Source organism: Acartia tonsa, chromosome 4 (genome assembly GCF_053477335.1).
Source record: "Acartia tonsa isolate MP-2025a chromosome 4, ASM5347733v1, whole genome shotgun sequence".
NCBI lineage: Eukaryota > Metazoa > Arthropoda > Copepoda > Calanoida > Acartiidae > Acartia > Acartia tonsa.
The window spans coordinates 53,091,523-53,110,047 of record NC_137263.1 but is presented as its reverse complement, the minus strand read 5'-3'; the positions used below and the strand labels follow the sequence as shown (position 1 = coordinate 53,110,047).

Sequence of the window (18,525 nt, the reverse complement as noted above, 5' to 3'; positions counted from 1 at the left end):
CCACCACTCTGAATACAACCATCAGGTTGTTCCTAGATAGATAGATACAGATATAGATAGATATAGTTCAGGGCTATGTTCTGGTCCACCACTCTGGATACCACTATCAGGTTGTTCCTAGATAGATAGATAGATACAGAGATAGATAGATAGATATAGTTCAGGTCTATGTTCTGGTCCACCACTCTAAATACCACTATCAGGTTGTTCCTAGATAGATAGATAGATACAAAGATAGTTAGATAGATACAGAGATAGATAGATAGATACATAGATCGATAGATAGATACAGAGATAGATAGATATAGTTCAGGGCTATGTTCTGGTCCACAACTCTGGATACCACTATCAGGTTGTTCCTAGATAGATAGATAGATACAGAGATAGATAGATAGATATAGTTCAGGGCTATGTTCTGGTCCACCACTCTAAATACCACTATCAGGTTGTTTTAAGATAGATAGATAGATACAAAGATAGTTAGATAGATACAGAGATAGATAGATAGATACATAGATCGATAGATAGATACAGAGATAGATAGATAGATATAGTTCAGGGCTATGTTCTGGTCCACCACTCTGGATACCACTATCAGGTTGTTCCTAGATAGATAGATAGATACAGAGATAGATAGATAGATATAGTTCAGGTCTATGTTTTGGTCCACCACTCTCGATACCACTATTAGGTTGTTCCTAGATAGATAGATAGATACATAGATAGATAGATATAGTTCAGGTCTATGTTCTGGTCCACCACTCTAAATACCACTATCAGGTTGTTCCTAGATAGATAGATAGATACATAGATAGATAGATAGATACAGAGATAGATAGATATAGTTCAGGGCTATGTTCTGGTCCACCACTCTCGATACCACTATCAGGTTGTTCCTAGATAGATAGATAGATACAGAGATAGATAGATATATATAGTTCAGGTCTATGTTTTGGTCCACCACTCTCGATACCACTATCAGGTTGTTCCTAGATAGATAGATAGATACATAGATAGATAGATATAGTTCAGGTCTATGTTCTGGTCCACAACTCTGGATACCACTATCAGGTTGTTCCTAGATAGATAGATAGATAGATAGATACAGAGATATATAGATAGATATAGTTCAGGGCTATGTTCTGGTCCACCACTCTCGATACCACTATCAGGTTGTTCCTAGATAGATAGATAGATACAGAGATAGATAGATATATATAGTTCAGGGCTATGTTCTGGTCCACCACTCTAAATACCACTATCAGGTTGTTTTAAGATAGATAGATAGATACAAAGATATTTAGATATATACAGAGATAGATAGATAGATACATAGATCGATAGATAGATACAGAGATAGATAGATAGATATAGTTCAGGGCTATGTTCTGGTCCACCACTCTGAATACAACTATCAGGTTGTTCCTAGATATATAGATAGATATAGTTCATGTCTATGTTCTGGTCCACCACGCTGGATACTACCATCAGGTTGTTCCTAGATAGATAGATCGATCAACAGATGAATAAACAAACATGAACAAACCTAACCTAAAATAACCTTTAAAAACACGACAAAACGCCTCTTAAGAGGAGTTATAATGGACTATTCCCCCCTAGTATAGTATTCCCCTAACATTAATACAAGATAGATTGGAAAATATACACAAATTAAAATATTACCTTACTGCTTGCATTATATCTGGGCATTTGTGATAGGATAGCAACTCAACCTGAACATAAAAACAAATTATTAGGATCTCGCTAGCTGCTCACCAAATATGGTCCACCTTTACAGTGAAGCTTTTCTTAGATTCAAGAAAGGTGAATAACTATGGGGGAGGGTAACTTAAATCCCACCTAGAAAAATGATCCTATATCCAATATTTTTATTTTATCTTTCTAAAACTAAAATTACAAGTGGAGGGTTGACACAACCCCCCCCCCCCTTTTATCAAGTGCCTTTTTTTAAGTTTTGTCAATCATTACCTTTTTAGATTCGTCCTTTTTGACCTTGCTGGTTCCAGGTACTGAGACGGAGGTCAACCTCTTAAGGCCGCCAGCAAACTTGCGGATCTTGCTCTCTATGTGGGTGTGGATCTCCCAAGGGGGTATGCGTTGATATCTAGAGATGGATAGATAGATAGATGAAAAGATAGAAAAAGAGATTAAATAAATGTGGATAGATTGTTATAGTTAAATAAAGCTTTAATATCGCCCTGTTTAGGCATCTTGATGGATAAATAGATAAATAAATATCTAAAAAAAAAAAATTAATTGATTGAAAGAGATAGATTGATTGATAGATTTATAGCCATATTGATGGATAGAAATATGGAGAGAAAGATTAGATTTATCGGTAGATAGATAAATAGATAGATTGATAGATAAATGAATGTATAAACGCATGGATAGTTAAAGAGATGGTTAAATAGATTGTTGAATAGATAAATACTAACCTGGCAGTTAGCTCCATTTGCAGGTATTGAGTCCAAACCTGGCGGGTGGGAGCTTCCAGCAGGCTTCTCACACTTTCTAGGCTAGGAGTCTTGTTCCCGTAAGGTAATGATACCTAGAAAAACATTAAAGTAGTTAGATGCCCATCTGTTCGTTTGTTCACTAAAGTGACTCGCTGATACAAATAATTTTAAAGCTAGTTCTGTGTTGGTCATGGGCTGGTTTTAGGTTGTTTTTAAAGGTAAATTACTACAACAATCACCTTCACCCTCAGCTCCGACGCAATTGTTATCAAAAAATTTAAAAGGAAGATTTTTGTTGAATCGCACATATTAAGTTTAAGAGTAGCTACACTTGTTCAAACGTAGAAGAGGATATCCAAGATTAAAACCCAAAGACTATGGTTTGGCCGGATATCTGGCCAACGTTCGATATCCGGCAATTTACCGGCTATCCGGCCGGATAACCGGATATCCGGCGTAAAAAAATGAGCCGGATATCATGTAACCTGATAGTTTTAATATCCGGTATCCGGCTGGATATTAAAAACGGCCGGATATCCGGCCGGATAACCGGCCAGACCGGATATCCGGCCCAACCCTACCAAAGACCTAAGCAAGCTTTTCAAATTACAAAATTTATGTAGCAAAAATATACCTAGAATCCTGTATCTTTAACAAAGATGTCCTTAAAGTATCATTCTACATTCTACACACACACACACACATTGAGAAGGGGAACATTGGGCTGTTTATTTCATTAGTCCCCAAAGTTATGATACTTTTCCTTATTGGTTGGCTTAACAACTTTGGTGACTTTTATTGAATCTAATTTTAATTTAATTGAGTGTCCATACGTTTTAACTACTAATTGTAATCATAATAAGGGGTGATTTTGTGTTCGTCATTAGGGATGTACAAAACAAAGAATTCAACTAACCTTTGCGACCTCCTCAATGGCTGATTTCTTGTTGAAAAACATGGAATCCCAAATTTTATTGACACATTCTTGCATTGACTGGATCTGATGTGGGTCTAAAAAAAAATAGAAATGTTATTTTAGCCAGCAAAAATTTTCACTTTCTTAGAGTACATGATAATATGGTGTAAGGTCTAAGTACTAATAAATCCATTACGTTGACACACAGAAAAATATAGAATGATGATACACAAAATTACCTCTTCTAATCTAGATTACAATAGGTAGTTGCAACGTTTGGACACTCAACTTAATGAATGAATTAATCAAAACTCAATAAAAGTCGCCAAAGTATTTAAGGAAACGAATAAGAAAAGGGTATCAAAATACTTTGGGGACAGCCAATGGTCCCCATTTTTCCTGAAAACTTATATATAGTATTATAATTTGATACCTGGTGGTGTAGAGGACACAGGTGAAGCATCTGTGATTACTGATCCTGTCACAACTTTAACTCCACTAGTTCAAACTTTGTATAATTGTATACCTGGTGGTGTAGGGGACACAGGGGAATCATCTGTAATTACTGATCCTGTCACCACTAATTCAAACTTTGTATAATTGTGTACCTGGTAGGGGACACAGGGGAAGCATCTGTGATTACTGATCCTGTCACAACTTTAACTCCACTAGTTCTAAACTTTGTATAATTGTGTACCTGGTGGTGTAGGGGACACAGGGGAAGCATCTGTGATTACTGATCCTGTCACAACTTTAACTCCACTAGTTCAAAACTTTGTATAATTGTATACCTGGTGGTGTAGGGGACACAGGGGAAGCATCTGTAATTACTGATCCTGTCACAACTTTAACTACACTAGTTCAAACTTTGTATAATTGTGTACCTGGTGGTGTAGGGGACACAGGGGAGGCATCTGTGATTACTGATCCTGTCACAACATTAACACGACTATTTGAAAACTTTGTATAATTGTGTACCTGGTGGTGTAGGGGACACTGGGGAAGCATCTGTGATTACTGATCCTGTCACAACTTTAACTTCAATAGTTCAAAACAAATTATATACCTGGTGGTGTAGGGGACACAGGTGAAGCATCTGTGATTACTGAACCTGTTACCACTTTAACTCCACCAGTTCAAAACTTTGTATAATTTGATACCTGGAGGTGTAGGGGACACAGGGGAAGCATCTGTGATTACTGATCCTGTTACCACTTTAACTCCACTAGTCCAAAACAAAGTATATACCTGGTGGTGTTGTGGACACAGGTGAAGCATCTGTGATTACTGATCCTGTCACAACTTTAACTCCACTAGTTCAAAACTTTGTATAATTGTATACCTGGTGGTGTAGGGGACACAGGGGAAGCATCTGTGATTACTGATCCTGCCAAAACTTTAACTCCACTAGTTCGAAACAAATACTTATTTTTATTTCCACCGTTTTTGGCCAGGGATCTAAAGGGATAGGACAATGGCCGATAAATTGATGTACATTCAAAATAATCATACTTAAAATTACCCTATCTGTAGATTACAATTAGTGGTAGAAATGTTTAAAGACTCAACTATTTGAACCAACCAATCAAAATTCAGTAAGCGTACCCAAAGTTGTTAAGCAAACGAATAAGAAAACGTTTTTATAAAACTTTGGGGACTAGTGTTATAGACAGCATAATGTCCCTTCTCTGGTTTTTGGCATTTACGCCTGATAGACTTGTACCGACAGACAGACAAACTAAACTAACCAAATAAAGAAATGCTCATAGTGCCTTTTAATCTCGATTTATATCTGTATATTCTTAGCTACCCTCTTAAAATGGATGTAGAATATACGTGGATATTATGTCAGGGAAAAAATGTCATTTTAGGTCTCTAACATGGATACCACTTATTGTTCAGTTCGTTCATCCAGTTTACGGGGGAATATTTGGGTATAGGGTGAAGATGGGGAATATCTTAATTCTATTCAGCTGCAAATTGCACTTTATTAGAGTATTTGAAAACTTTCTGTATTATCCAAGTAATAATATAACACTTCCACTTATGATTACAATAAGTATTTGTTCCTGTTATTACTGCTGTCAACTTCATCCCCGCTGCTAATACTACTTCTTGTACTTGTTGTTGAACTACTTGTGACAGCGTCACTACATTCTAGGGGAACCTAAAACAAGTTATGAATTATTATCATTAATGCATCCTTCACTAGATTTTCATGTTTTCTAATAGATCAAACTTTTAGCAAGCTAAAATAACGATCCCCATCCACCCCCTTTACCCCATCCTCTCCCCTCCTTCTTGATGAACGAACTGATCAATAAACGAGATACATTTAAGCAAGCAAAATTGACGACAAATGTCATAATATCCACGTATATTCTATAATCATGTATGAAAATAAATCAGAAGATTGATTTTACATAAAAGATAATTTTAATTTGTGCACTTTAGACCTAAAGAAAGTGTTTGATTATTTTTATGATTAAAAAGATAAAATAGTTATTTCTTTCATCGTATTATAAACAGCTTTCTGCGGATATAGAATGTACAATTATAAGATTAAAACCAGTTTTTTAGACCCGAGGTGCCGAAGGCACGGGCTAAAAAACTGATTTTAATCTTATGATTGTACATTTTTATATTAGTATAAAGCTGGATATAATACGATGCTAGACATAGTTTTTTCGTATGGATGAGAACCGGTTCCTATCCACCGGATTCGAATGAATACGAGAAAGAAAGATAAATAATTTTACAAAAAAAAAATTGGAATGGAAGGAAGCCAAGAAAAATATCAAATTGGAAAGATAGAAAGATAAAAATTTACTATAAATATCATCAATGTACAAGATGAAGAAGTCAAAAAATATTCAAAGGATATCAAATTAGATGATAGCAAGAAAGATATCTAGCTCAAATAATTGTAGAAATGTAGGAGACAGAAAATATTGAAAGATTAGTTAGCAAGAAAAGATAGAAAGATATCCACCTGGACTCCATGTACAAGATGTAGCAGACAGAAGGTAAGACATCCAAAGAACTCCAGCTCAGGATTATCTCGTCCAAATAGCATTGATCCATTGGTGCTTAGCTTTCTAAATAGATAGCTAGATGAGTGGATAGATGAAGAAATTGAAAGATACTTTAAAGTTTCATGTTAAAAAAAAACATATAGAGGTGCTTTGTTTGACAAATAAAAAAATGACCTTTCCCTATAGCAGATACAGATATAAATAGATAAAAGCTATTATCATGTTCCTTATTTACCAGAATTATGTACAGAAGAATAGATAAATACATAGAAATATAGCAAAATAGTTGAGGACAGATATATAACTAGATATACATACTCTAATCTTGAACTCTTTAGAGTATTCATGAATTCCTAACATGGATAAATTAAAGGAGTGGATACAAAACCGCGACAAACAAAACCGCGACAATTACAAAACCGCGACATTACAAAACTGCGAATGCTACAAAACCGCGACATTACAAAAGACCAACATTCAAAAAGTCTTAATGCTAGAAGGTCATGGCAGCGGGCGCTCGGCCCCCTTGCCTATAACCTAACCTAACCTTACCTAAATATTGTAAAAAAATATTATAAATTTAAAAAAATCTACCAACCACTTTTTGTAAAATCCACGAAATTCTAAACTATAAATAAGTTAATGTACATTAAACATTCATACATAGGTTAGGTTAGGTTATAGGCTAGGCAGGCCGAGCGCCCGCGGTTTTTCGCGGTTTTGTAATGTCGCGGTTTTGTTACATTCGCGGTTTTGTAATTGTCGCGGTTTTGTAATGTCGCGGTTTTGTATCCACTCCAAATAAAAGATACCGACAAAAGATAGAAAATTGTACCTAAAGGGTCCTTTCTATCTTTTTCTGTGAAAGACCTAGATATGATGGATAGAAAATAATAACTCTTGTGTGTGTCCAAAGGTCAGGATGTAATAGATAGATACCAAAAAAGATAGAAAACTATACCTTAAAACCTCCAGAAGGTGCAATTTATCCTTAAAGATATATAAAGCCTAGATAAGATGGATTGGATAGTTACCAAAAAGATAGCTAGATAGAAAATAATCCTACCTTAAAACTTCCAGAAGATCTTGTCTATCCTTATGTGTCTCTAGAGGCCTAGACAGGATATACAGGATGGTTCTGTTTAGAGAGCTGAATATTTCTTCCAGCGAAGGGGAGGAACTTCGTTTCTTTGCCTGTTGATTTTTACCAAGTGTCAATAAAGTATTATAATTCAGCGGCAGCGCCGCTAATTCTGCATTCCAAGGAGAGGGGAAGTAAAAAAGGACCTTAAAACAAATGGTGTCAAATAAAAGGGTGAAGGAAGCGAAATTTGACTTTGACTCGTTGGAAATCCATTATCAAACAGGAAACATGCACAAAAATTTTCTCGCTCTGATAGGACCAATTAAGGTACTGCAAGGGGCCGGACCGTTAATGGTTAAATTGACAATGGTTTGCCTGATTGATAAGCAGTAGGATATATTTGAATACTTCTCTGGGGTCTTTCTTCAGAACCTGCTGCCACATCTTATCCACCATTCGGAATACAAGGTAGAATACATTTCCCATCACTGCCGAGCTTGATCCTCCTAGATAGATACATGGATTTAAAGATAGATAGATATATAAAGGGTGTGCAAAAAATGCGTAGATTTTTAAATTTTAAATTGCGCGGCTTGTGTTAATAGTAGAAAATGTTACGCAAACCGTTAGAACCGCTATGAACTCTAACTTTTAGAAATATAAGAACGGTTCCTGTGCTACTGTGGTAGGCCGACAGACTATCGTTTTACAGAGAAGTTTTGCTGCAAGCTAAAATTAAGGACACACTATCATGTTTTCCATCTACTCACAATGGCCCCTCAGACAAAGGCCATTGTTATCAACATTCCAGCGGCGAATTAGCAAGCGGTCAACTTCTACCGGCAAGAAAGGGGGTAAGGGTTCCCCCCCTTCCCCCTTACAGCGTAGCTGCCTACCATTTCTCCGGCTACACCAGTCCACCACCTCCGATGGCCTACCCTTTTCCCTTTCACCTGGATGAAGCTTCCCCATTAATCTGCACCCCTTCTGATTGCCTACCCAATTTATCTATCTATTTCTGTAATCTGTGTAAACAAACTGCATTTTTGTTAACAATAGTTAGTTCTGAATAAATCTTCAATCCTTTAGCACTTGAAGTACCACTCTGGATAAGATCACTAGACTAGGGGCTCTGTCGGGAACTTTCGCCGTTTAGGGGTTGAAATGCTTCACCCCTATTACACTACAAATAAAATGGGTAAAATGTCCCAAACTTTACTCGCAAGTCAAGATTTAAGTCAGTTGGAACACCACATAGCTCCCTAATTATACGTAGCAGAGGAATCATTTTGATATTTCCAAAAAATAGACTTCATAGCAGTTCTAACGGTATGCGTAACATTTGTCTACTATTAACACAAGCCGCGCAATTTGAATTTTAAAAATCTACGCATTTTTTTGCTCACCCTTTAGATAGATAGATAGACCACGGCTGGTTTTTTATTAAATGAATAAGTTAGGGTACAATGTTTGGCACTTTCGATATAAGTAAATGATAATAACAAAGCCACAGAATACGATAATACCTTCAGAAAAATCGATGAAAATAGTTTTCATACTAAATTTTGTTTTTTTTTATATTTTTTCTAAAATGTCATGACAGAAGATGCAAAATGTCGTCTTAGTTTTTTGAAAGGATTAATCTTCTCTGAAATCTAAATTATCAAAATATTTTTTTTGGTAAATGATTATACGATATATGTCAAACATTTTATCAGAAAGAAATATTTAAAATTGTGAAGTAGAAACCTGAATAATTTTTCTTGTGGAAATAGTTTTCTGCAAATGTTGATAAACATATGTCTGCTAGCATTAAGATGTTTGTACTGCCAATACACGTTGGGTTTTATTTAAAGAATTTCTTTAAAATGTTTTTTTTTTACATTGTATACCAATAACGCAATATTTGCTATCAGAAAACCCCCGACTAAGACTCGCCTAAGACCCGATCTTCTAGGATTGCTTTGTAATTTACATTTTTGAAAGTCTTTCAACAGTATACACAGCAAGTTCTCTCTTTTTTAACTAACTTTCCGAATAATATACCTAAAGCATTTGAATTGACAAAGGCTATGCTAATATTTTTACCATTCAAGTTTATTTAATATTCTAATAAATAGCGCAACCCTCCAAGTTTATGACTACTTTTCATGAACATATGATCTAAAGAATAAGCTCTGACGCAATGTCATATAAGGATAATATAATATTCATTAAAAAAATTGTTATTTTTGCATATATGTTACATTTTACAGTGTTTTGTGGCTCAAAAGAAAGACAATTAAAAATTATTTCATATTATATAGTTTAAATTACATAAGATAACCTAGAAATAGTAAAAAATTCCCTTTCTTTTTTTGTCGCAAAAGAGAATTCAACAAAGATTTTCATTAAAAAACACCTTAGTGTAAAAATTAAAAAGTTTAAACATGGTCACAAAAAGATTCAATTAGTTTATTAAATGTTTCATTTTCAGCAAATGACGATTAATCTCTATTACAAAGAATATAGTGTAAAAAGATATTCTCGTTTTAATTTTAAGCAACTCAAAATGCATTTTAATACCATTTAATGATTTATTTTTTAAAACATCATTTTATAAAATGTTATTGATTTTTAAAGTTATATATTAGAATGTTTTTAAATTTTGTTAACATTTTGTTTTAAATGTAGAAAATTGGTAATTCTAAACTTTCAAAAAATGATTTTATTAAATTTTCATCACTTAAATTGCATGTTTGATGAAATTTTCAACTGATAATTCAAGAAAAATCGTTTAGGTTTTATTATATTTTACTTTGAAATGTTAAAAAAATATATTATTGTCAAAAATGTGGAAGTTATACTTTCCTCAAAAAAAGACCTAAAACATGCAAATTAACACGTGTAATGAGATTTTTTTTCTTTCAGGTTCAATTTTAAGTAATTATTGATATTTTTTGTAAAAAGGATTTTATATAAAAAGTTTTAAAACTCGAGTTATGTAGTGGTTCTAAAAAAGGTTGCGAATTTATGCAATTTTCTTGCAAAAAAAATTTTCTAGGATTTTAAAAATAGCAAAGGGTGTTATTAGACGTACTTACAGATACAATTGCTAAGTCATTTTGGCCAAACACTAAAATAAAGTTTTGACATCTGAGCGTCCAACCGTGAGACAGAAGAAATATATTTGGTATATGTATAACCACATAAGTACAATCATACATACATCCAAAAAGACATGCAATAATAACATTCAGAAAAATTGAAATAAGTACAGATAAATAGATAAATTAGGTGGATGTATTAATAGATGGATGAGTCATTCAATTAGAACTAACCTGAAACTATTGGTAGAGGAATTTTATCAGTTGCAAACAGATCTGATGTTACTAGATGGTCCATTATCAATGTTAGAACTTCATTTTGGAAACTTTCATAGGTCATACCTTCGCCATTTTCCCTAGAGATAGATAGATATATAGGTAGATGTGTGTGTGTGTGTAGCCATAGTTTCTTAGTGTTTAGAACTAAGTAGTCATGGAGTAGCTAGATAGATAGATAAGTACTTTATTTTGGAAATTTTCATAGGCCATACCTTCGCCACTTTCCCTAGAGATAGATAGATGTGTATGTGTGTGTAGCTATAGATTCTTAGTGTTTAGACCTAAGTAGTCATGGAGTAGCTAGATAGATAGATAGAATACTATATGTTCCATTATCAATGTTAGCACACAGGCAACATTCTCTCCAATATCCCTAGAGAACCATATAGGTCCAGTGGTTAGTTAAATCTTAAACCACAGAAGACAGACAGATAGACAGACATACTGTTACTTATATATAAGAATAAGACTTAGAAAGGCTTTTCTGACATAACTATTGAATCAATGATTTTTACCTGTTTTTATTAGGTTTACAAATGCAGTCAATGAGTGGGTTATTTTTGGCGGGGGGAAGGGCGAGGCTGTCCACCACCACGTCACGAATAAAGTTGAGGATCTCCTCCCTAATCTGACAATCTTTCTGGTCCCCTGCAGGGCTGGGGCTGGTTATCACCTAAATAAATAAATTGGTAGGAAAAATAATCATATTGTCAGACAGATAGACAGAGAGACATTCATAAAGATAGAAAGATAGACAGACAGACTGATAGACAGATAGAAAGATAGACAGACAGACTGATAGATAGACAGACTGAAAGACAGACAGATAGATAGACAGTCAGACAGATAGACATTTATACAAACAGATATATAGACAGTCAGACAGATAGAAAGAGAGACATTCATAAGATAGAAAGACAGATAGATAGAGAGACATTCATAAAAATAGAAAGATAGATGGACAGACAGACAGATAGACAGAGATACATTTATAAGATAGAAAGACAGATAGATAGAGAGACATTCATAAAGATATAAAGATAGATGGACAGACAGACAGATAGACAGAGAGACATTCATAAGATAGAAAGACAGATAGATAGAGAGACATTCATAAAGATAGAAAGATAGATGGACAGACAGACAGATAGACAGAGAGACATTCATAAAGATTGAAAGTCAGACAGATAGACAGACACCCAGACATTTATAAAGATAGACAGACAGACATTTAAAAGACAGATAGACAGACAGATAGACAGACAGACATTTAAAAGACAGATAGACAGACAGATAAAAATACAGATAGACAGACAGATAAAAATACAGATAGACAGACAGACAGACAGTAAGACAGATAGACATTCATAAAGAATTATAAGGAACCGACAATTTTTGAGACAAACAAATAGACTGATAGACAGTAAGTAGTTAACTGTAAAACTTACATTATTATCAACACTAGATTTCTGACTATAACCCATACTACAACTTGATACAGTTCTAGACCTAAAATGTTATAATATAGAAGAATTTAATTTACTAAGTTCATATTTCAAAGAGATAAAGATCCTATAAATTTAATGGGGGTACTAATTTTTCGGGAAGCTTCGCGCCCAGCTAGCAAAACCCTCGACACACAACTGGTTTTGTGATAGTTATTATAAAATATTTATTATGTAGTTTAAATTTTTTAGACTACATAGATTGGCTTACCTGGCAACCTGTGACTGTTGTTCTGGGGGTACCAGTGTCAGACACAGAGCGGTCAACACACTTACATCCATAAACACAGCCTAATCGGTCAAGGAATCATTGAACCATATTCTTCAGATCGTAAAAACGGAGTAGTATATTTAGTATATGGTTGTTTTCAAATAAATTTCCAGTAACTTAAAAGTTTTTTTCTGTTCTATTTCCAGGGATCTAAAGGGATAAGACAATTGCCGATAAATTAATGTATATCCCTTGATGTTACACATAATTACTCCCATTTAGATAACAAGGGGGGGGGGGGGGAGTTCTGACACATTTGCGTAAACAGTGAGTATAGGCTTTATCTTTGGACTGAGAGGATAGGTTATTAGGGATAAAATCATTCTTATATGATGAATTTCCCCCAGATTTAAGATTTTTTGGATAGGCCTCCAGGTTCCGGAGCTCCAGGCCTCCAGGTGGTCTCTGTACAGGTAAAAATTAAAAATAAGATTTTTTTTGTTGAAGAGTTAGAGATTAACTTATAAAACAAAATATGCTTCTTTTTGATTGTTATTCACATATTTGAAGAAAAAACATACATATTTTGTCTCATAAGCTGACATCTCACTCTTAAAAAATTTTTTTTTTTCATTTTTACCTGTACAGAGACCACCTGGAGGCCTGGAGCTCCAGAACCTGGAGGCCTATCCAAAAAATCTTAAATCTGGGGGAAATTCATCATATAAGAATGATTTTATCCCTAATAACCTATCCTCTCAGTTCAAAGATAAAGCCTATACTCACTGTTTACGCAAATGTGTCAGAACCCCCCCCCCCCCCCTAGTAGTTGAACTTAATGAACTAACCAATTAAAATTCAATTAAAGTCCCTAAAGTTGGTAAGCCAACGAATAAGAAGACGTTATTATAAATTTTAGGGACTATACTAGTGTCAAAAACCAGGGAGTAAGGGAGGGGACAATGGGCAGTTAATTCAATTTTATAGTTGTGACCCTTTAAGGTTGAAAACCCAGATATTTCCAGATAAAACAAGTATTTGCAATATAGCAACCTTTAGTGGAAATTTTTGACTTTTTGAATTGTTTTTAATTCGAAATGCACCATCCTTAAACTGATGCTTTACTACAAGCCTTTGATTCTAGAGATCAAAACCCTTGTTTACAATTCATTTCCATAATTGTTATTATTTAAACTTCGGAAAATTAAGGAAACATACCATTTTACTTTTAAAACATCTTTTACCCAAATTTTTTTATTGTATTTATTAAAAAGCTTAGACATGAAAAAGCCTATAAATAATTATATTACAAAACTTACTAAAACAATTACCTTCCTACAGAACTTTTAACTCAAGTTATTTCATTTAACGAAATAAAAATGAGATACCTTGCGTCAAAATTTCATACTACATAAATAAAATAGATGAGAACATAAGTACATCTTAATTTTAAAGATCTTAAGGTTTAAGTAACATATCTTAGGATAACTGGTAGCTGCGCTCCTAGCATCCAGGACAGAAAAATAAAATAACACCATCTTGAGATTTTAATGATAAACAAACCTTAAACAACTCAGGACTTCGTGAATTTTCCCTAAAATTTTGAAATTAATCGGATCATTAATTACAGAAATATTAAGCTAAAGACAAAAAACTTTTGCCTTTACATTAAATTAATAAGAAACATCTAACATGTCTAAAGTAACGAAAAAGAGCCAACCGTTACGGACGTACAAATGTGCGGGACCTAATTATATAGGAAGGCTTTGCTCAAAATAACTAATAATCTTAATATAATTTCTTTCTACAACGCACTAATCGGAATGAATTAACATTAAACAAGAATTAGATATAAAAAACGTAATGATTCAATTTACAAAATAATTTTCAAAATCAAAATATTCTGTCTGCTTGTTATTGTTTATCTTTCTGTTGACGCGCTAGTTTGCCGCGAGATTATGCATGATTTTGCGTGACGTCATTCATAATTGGTCCCCAAGATTGGTTAGAAACTGCTAAATTCTTGCATGTTCCCTTTAAGCCAGTCCCCAAAGTCTGAGACTCCTAAAAATTGAATATTCGATCCATTGTCCCCTCCCTTACTCCCTGGTCAAAAACAGCCTTATGTCACCTCCCTCCCTGACTATTTCAAAGACATTAATATTAACCCAATGGTTACTATTGTGTTTAAAACTTAAATAGTAGAATTTATTTAAGTATTTGGAAGAATATGGTTGCCTGATTTTTAGGGGAACCGTGATACAATTGGAGTAGAAATTGCACCAAAATTACAGGACATTCATCCTTAATAAATAAATAGATGGATTGATAGAAAGATTGATAGATAATGAATAGATAGATAGATGGATTGATATATAGATGGATGGATAGATAGATAGATAGATGGATTGATAGATTGATGAATTGATTGATAGATTGATGAATTGATAGATAGATTGATATATTGATAGATAGATGAATTGATAGATAGATGAATATTTTGGAGAAATGGATAGATAATCAGAAGGATGATTGGATATATTGAAATATATTGGACATGAATCTTTAATATCTATATATTGATAATAGATAGATGTATACATTAATTTAGAAATATTGTTTGTTAAAAAATAAATAATACACTTTTCAAGAAATGATGAAAAAAGGGATCTTAATGGACGATAAATTTATAGGCATACAGCTACAATGATAAAAAACTAAATTCTGTAGATTAAAATTATTGGTTGAAAAGTTAGGACAATACTTCATAGTTTGGAAGCAACGAATCACAATTAAACAATTAAATGCCTAAGTTTTAAGAGAAAAAAAAACAAGAAAACTTGGTTTGGAACTAACCAATCAAAATTAAACAATTAAATGTTTAAGTTTTTGAGAAAAAAAATTTGAAAACTTGGTTACAAAACTTTGGTTACCATTGTAATATAAAGTCAAGTGTCCCCCACTTCCCTGCGCTAAAAATAAGAAGAAAAACAAGAACAAACCTTGATATAAGTAGCGGGGCCAGCAGTGGGTGTTACATCCTTGTTCAGCAGAGTCCTGAGGAGCGAGAGGACCAGAATAACAGCCTCGCTGCTCACTATCCCCGGGATCTTGATGGCGGTGTTGGTGGTCACACAATCCTTACCAAATATATACTTCCACACTGTTAGCTTGTCCAGCTGCAGAGGACGGGGAAACGGTTTTGCTTGAACACCTGGATGGTTAGATAAATTATTAATAGTTATAGAATGAAATTTACAGATAGACAGACAAACCTAGATAGAAAGATATCTAAAAGAAATTTTTACACCACCTTAAACCAAAACCGAGGGGTGTACGGGAGTGTGAACTCTATGGTGGTGTATTGCAGACAACAAGAGGGGTGTATGTTAAGTATTTGATACACCCATTTACTCTTAAGTCGAATAAGTGCGAAACGTGCAAACGCTCACACAAACATGATATGTTATCAACCAATTAGATAGATAGATAATTAGATAGATAATTAGATATCTAGATAGATAATTGTCTACCTGTAACTAAAGATAGAAGACATAGACAAACTTCTGGTACACAAACATGATATATTATCAACCAATTAGATGGATAGATAGATAGATAATTAGATATCTAGATAGATAATTGTCTACCTGTAACTAAAGATAGAAGTCATATATAAACTTCTGGGACACAAACATGGTATGTTATCAACCAATTAGATAGATAGATAGATAATTAGATATCTAGATAGATAATTGTCTAACTGTAACTAAAGATAGGAGACATAGATAAACTTCTGGTACACAAACATGATATGTTATTAACAAATTAGATAAATAGATAGATAGTTAGATAGATAATTAGATATATAGAATCATAGATAGAGAATTGTATACCTGTCACTAAAGATAGGAGACATAGATAAACTTCTGGTACACAAACATGATATGTTATCAACCAATTCAACATCTAATAAAACAAATATCATAATTCATTACACTAGTCCTCAAAGTTTTATATTTACGTTTTTTTATTCGTCGGCTCAACAACTTTGGGGACTGTTTTAAATTTCCATAGGTTAATTAAGTTGTCTGTCCAAACGTTTCAATCATTAATTGTAATCTATAGAAGGGGTGATTTTGTGTATAATCATTGGGGGTGTAAATAAATTTATCTGTCATTGTCTTATCCCTTAAATCTATTCCATCAATGTGCCAAAGCCCTCCCCACTTATTTTGTAATAAAATGAAAATAGAGAAAGAGGGTGGGGGGGGGGGGGTTACTTTAGATCAGCTTAGGCTTATATACTGGGTAGTCCCGCAAAGTCATTAGAGCACTCTTATTTACAGTTTTTATAAAAAATAATGGCGGGAGGAATTCAGTGCTCAATAAGCACTATTAGGGAAAGTACCATTTAATTTTCTTACTAATATTTGAAAGATACCATACTCAGAATTTTGCATTATGAAGATTTGAGAAAAAAATATGTCTTACATTATCTTAAGAAACAAAAAATATGATTCAGTTATATCAACTGCTTTGGTTATGTCAAGGTGATTAAAATTATGATATTGTATGTTCCTGGTATCCAGGCACAGTAAAGGCATCCTGCTGGATGGACATCTGTCCCTGCTGGTGCCCACCCCCGCTCTTGCTGCTAGGCAGGCCAGTGGGGGGTGGGTTCGAGCCCTGCTGACTAGATGCGGAGGAGGAGGAGGAAGGTTGGATACTTGAGTTTAACATTTGCTGGAGAGCTTCAGATTTGGTTATCCATCCGCCGTTGCAAGAACTTACCTAGATAGGGTAATTAATAGATTAGATTAGATTTATTATTCTGTTGTGTGTAAATAGAAAATTGATTTATAAATAGAAAAAGTGTTAAACACAAAAACATACACACATACTATTGTTTCAGATTTGGTTATCCATCCGCCGTTGCAAGAACTTACCTAGATAGAGTAATTAATAGATTAGATTAGATTTATTATTCTGTTGTGTGTAAATATAAAATTAGTTAAAAATGGCAAAGGAGTAAGATACTAAAGAAAAAAGTGTTACATGCAAAAACATTTACACTACAAAGGAAAACTTTTTTGAAGACCACTGTCTTAGGGCCATACAAATAATGCATTATAAATTATTTGAAAAACTAAATGCTTTTAAAAATCGGAATGATTGATTAGGGCTTAGAACATGTAAAATCCTCGGATCATAAAAAAAACTCAATGCATATGATTTAAAGTATCTACATTATATTGATAGGTTTCAATAGATAAATAGATTTTAAGTGTAGAATAAATATTCAATTAGAAAGATAGATGAATATGAGAATAGTTCAATAGATTTTAAGTGTAAAATAAATATTTAATTAGAAAGATAGACGAATATAAGAATAGATCAATAGATTTTAAGTGTAGAATAAATATTTAATTAGAAAGATAGATCAATATAAGAATAGATCAATAGATTTTAAGTGTAGAATAAATATTTAATTAGAAAGATAGACGAATATAAAAATTGATTAATAGATTGACACATAATACTTAATTAAGCATATAAGATCTGGAATGTTGATTTAAAGATAGATAGCTTTTTAGTACATACATAGATAGATAAATACCTTAAATCTATCCCTAAGTCCAGGGATAGATAAGAGAAGACACAGGATCCTCAAAGTGAGCACAACAGAAGTAGAATGGACATGTTCTTGAAGAAATAGAAGTATCCAATCAAACCCAATAACTGATAACAACTCTTCGCAATATTTCTCGTTGATTATCTAGATATAAAAACTATTACATTATGATTACAATTAATATGAACAAATTTAAATCAAAAGATTAAAATTATTTCAAACAAACCTTTGTACAGTAAAGAACTAATATAAAGAAGGTTGACAAGGATTAGATGTGATTTAATCGAAATATAT

General features: G+C 33.4%; 2 protein-coding genes across 2 annotated transcripts in view; one reads left to right on the top strand and one right to left on the bottom strand.

The window, feature by feature from the left end:
* The window catches only part of LOC145317760 (uncharacterized), a 138,373-nt gene that overhangs the window by 60,347 nt on the left and 59,501 nt on the right, over positions 1-18,525 (top strand). The window lies entirely within an intron of this gene.
* bchs (WD repeat and FYVE domain containing 3 bchs) overlaps positions 1-18,525 on the bottom strand; it is a 71,641-nt gene that overhangs the window by 16,947 nt on the left and 36,169 nt on the right. Inside the window, 18 exon segments of the mRNA XM_080155520.1 lie at positions 1,684-1,733; positions 1,990-2,125; positions 2,460-2,572; positions 3,397-3,491; positions 4,094-4,160; positions 5,468-5,563; positions 6,389-6,494; positions 7,498-7,625; positions 7,891-8,021; positions 10,836-10,957; positions 11,396-11,553; positions 12,329-12,389; positions 12,597-12,676; positions 14,835-14,900; positions 15,599-15,810; positions 16,130-16,226; positions 17,169-17,390; positions 18,217-18,375. Coding sequence (XP_080011646.1) covers positions 1,684-1,733; positions 1,990-2,125; positions 2,460-2,572; positions 3,397-3,491; positions 4,094-4,160; positions 5,468-5,563; positions 6,389-6,494; positions 7,498-7,625; positions 7,891-8,021; positions 10,836-10,957; positions 11,396-11,553; positions 12,329-12,389; positions 12,597-12,676; positions 14,835-14,900; positions 15,599-15,810; positions 16,130-16,226; positions 17,169-17,390; positions 18,217-18,375 — 2,099 coding nt within the window.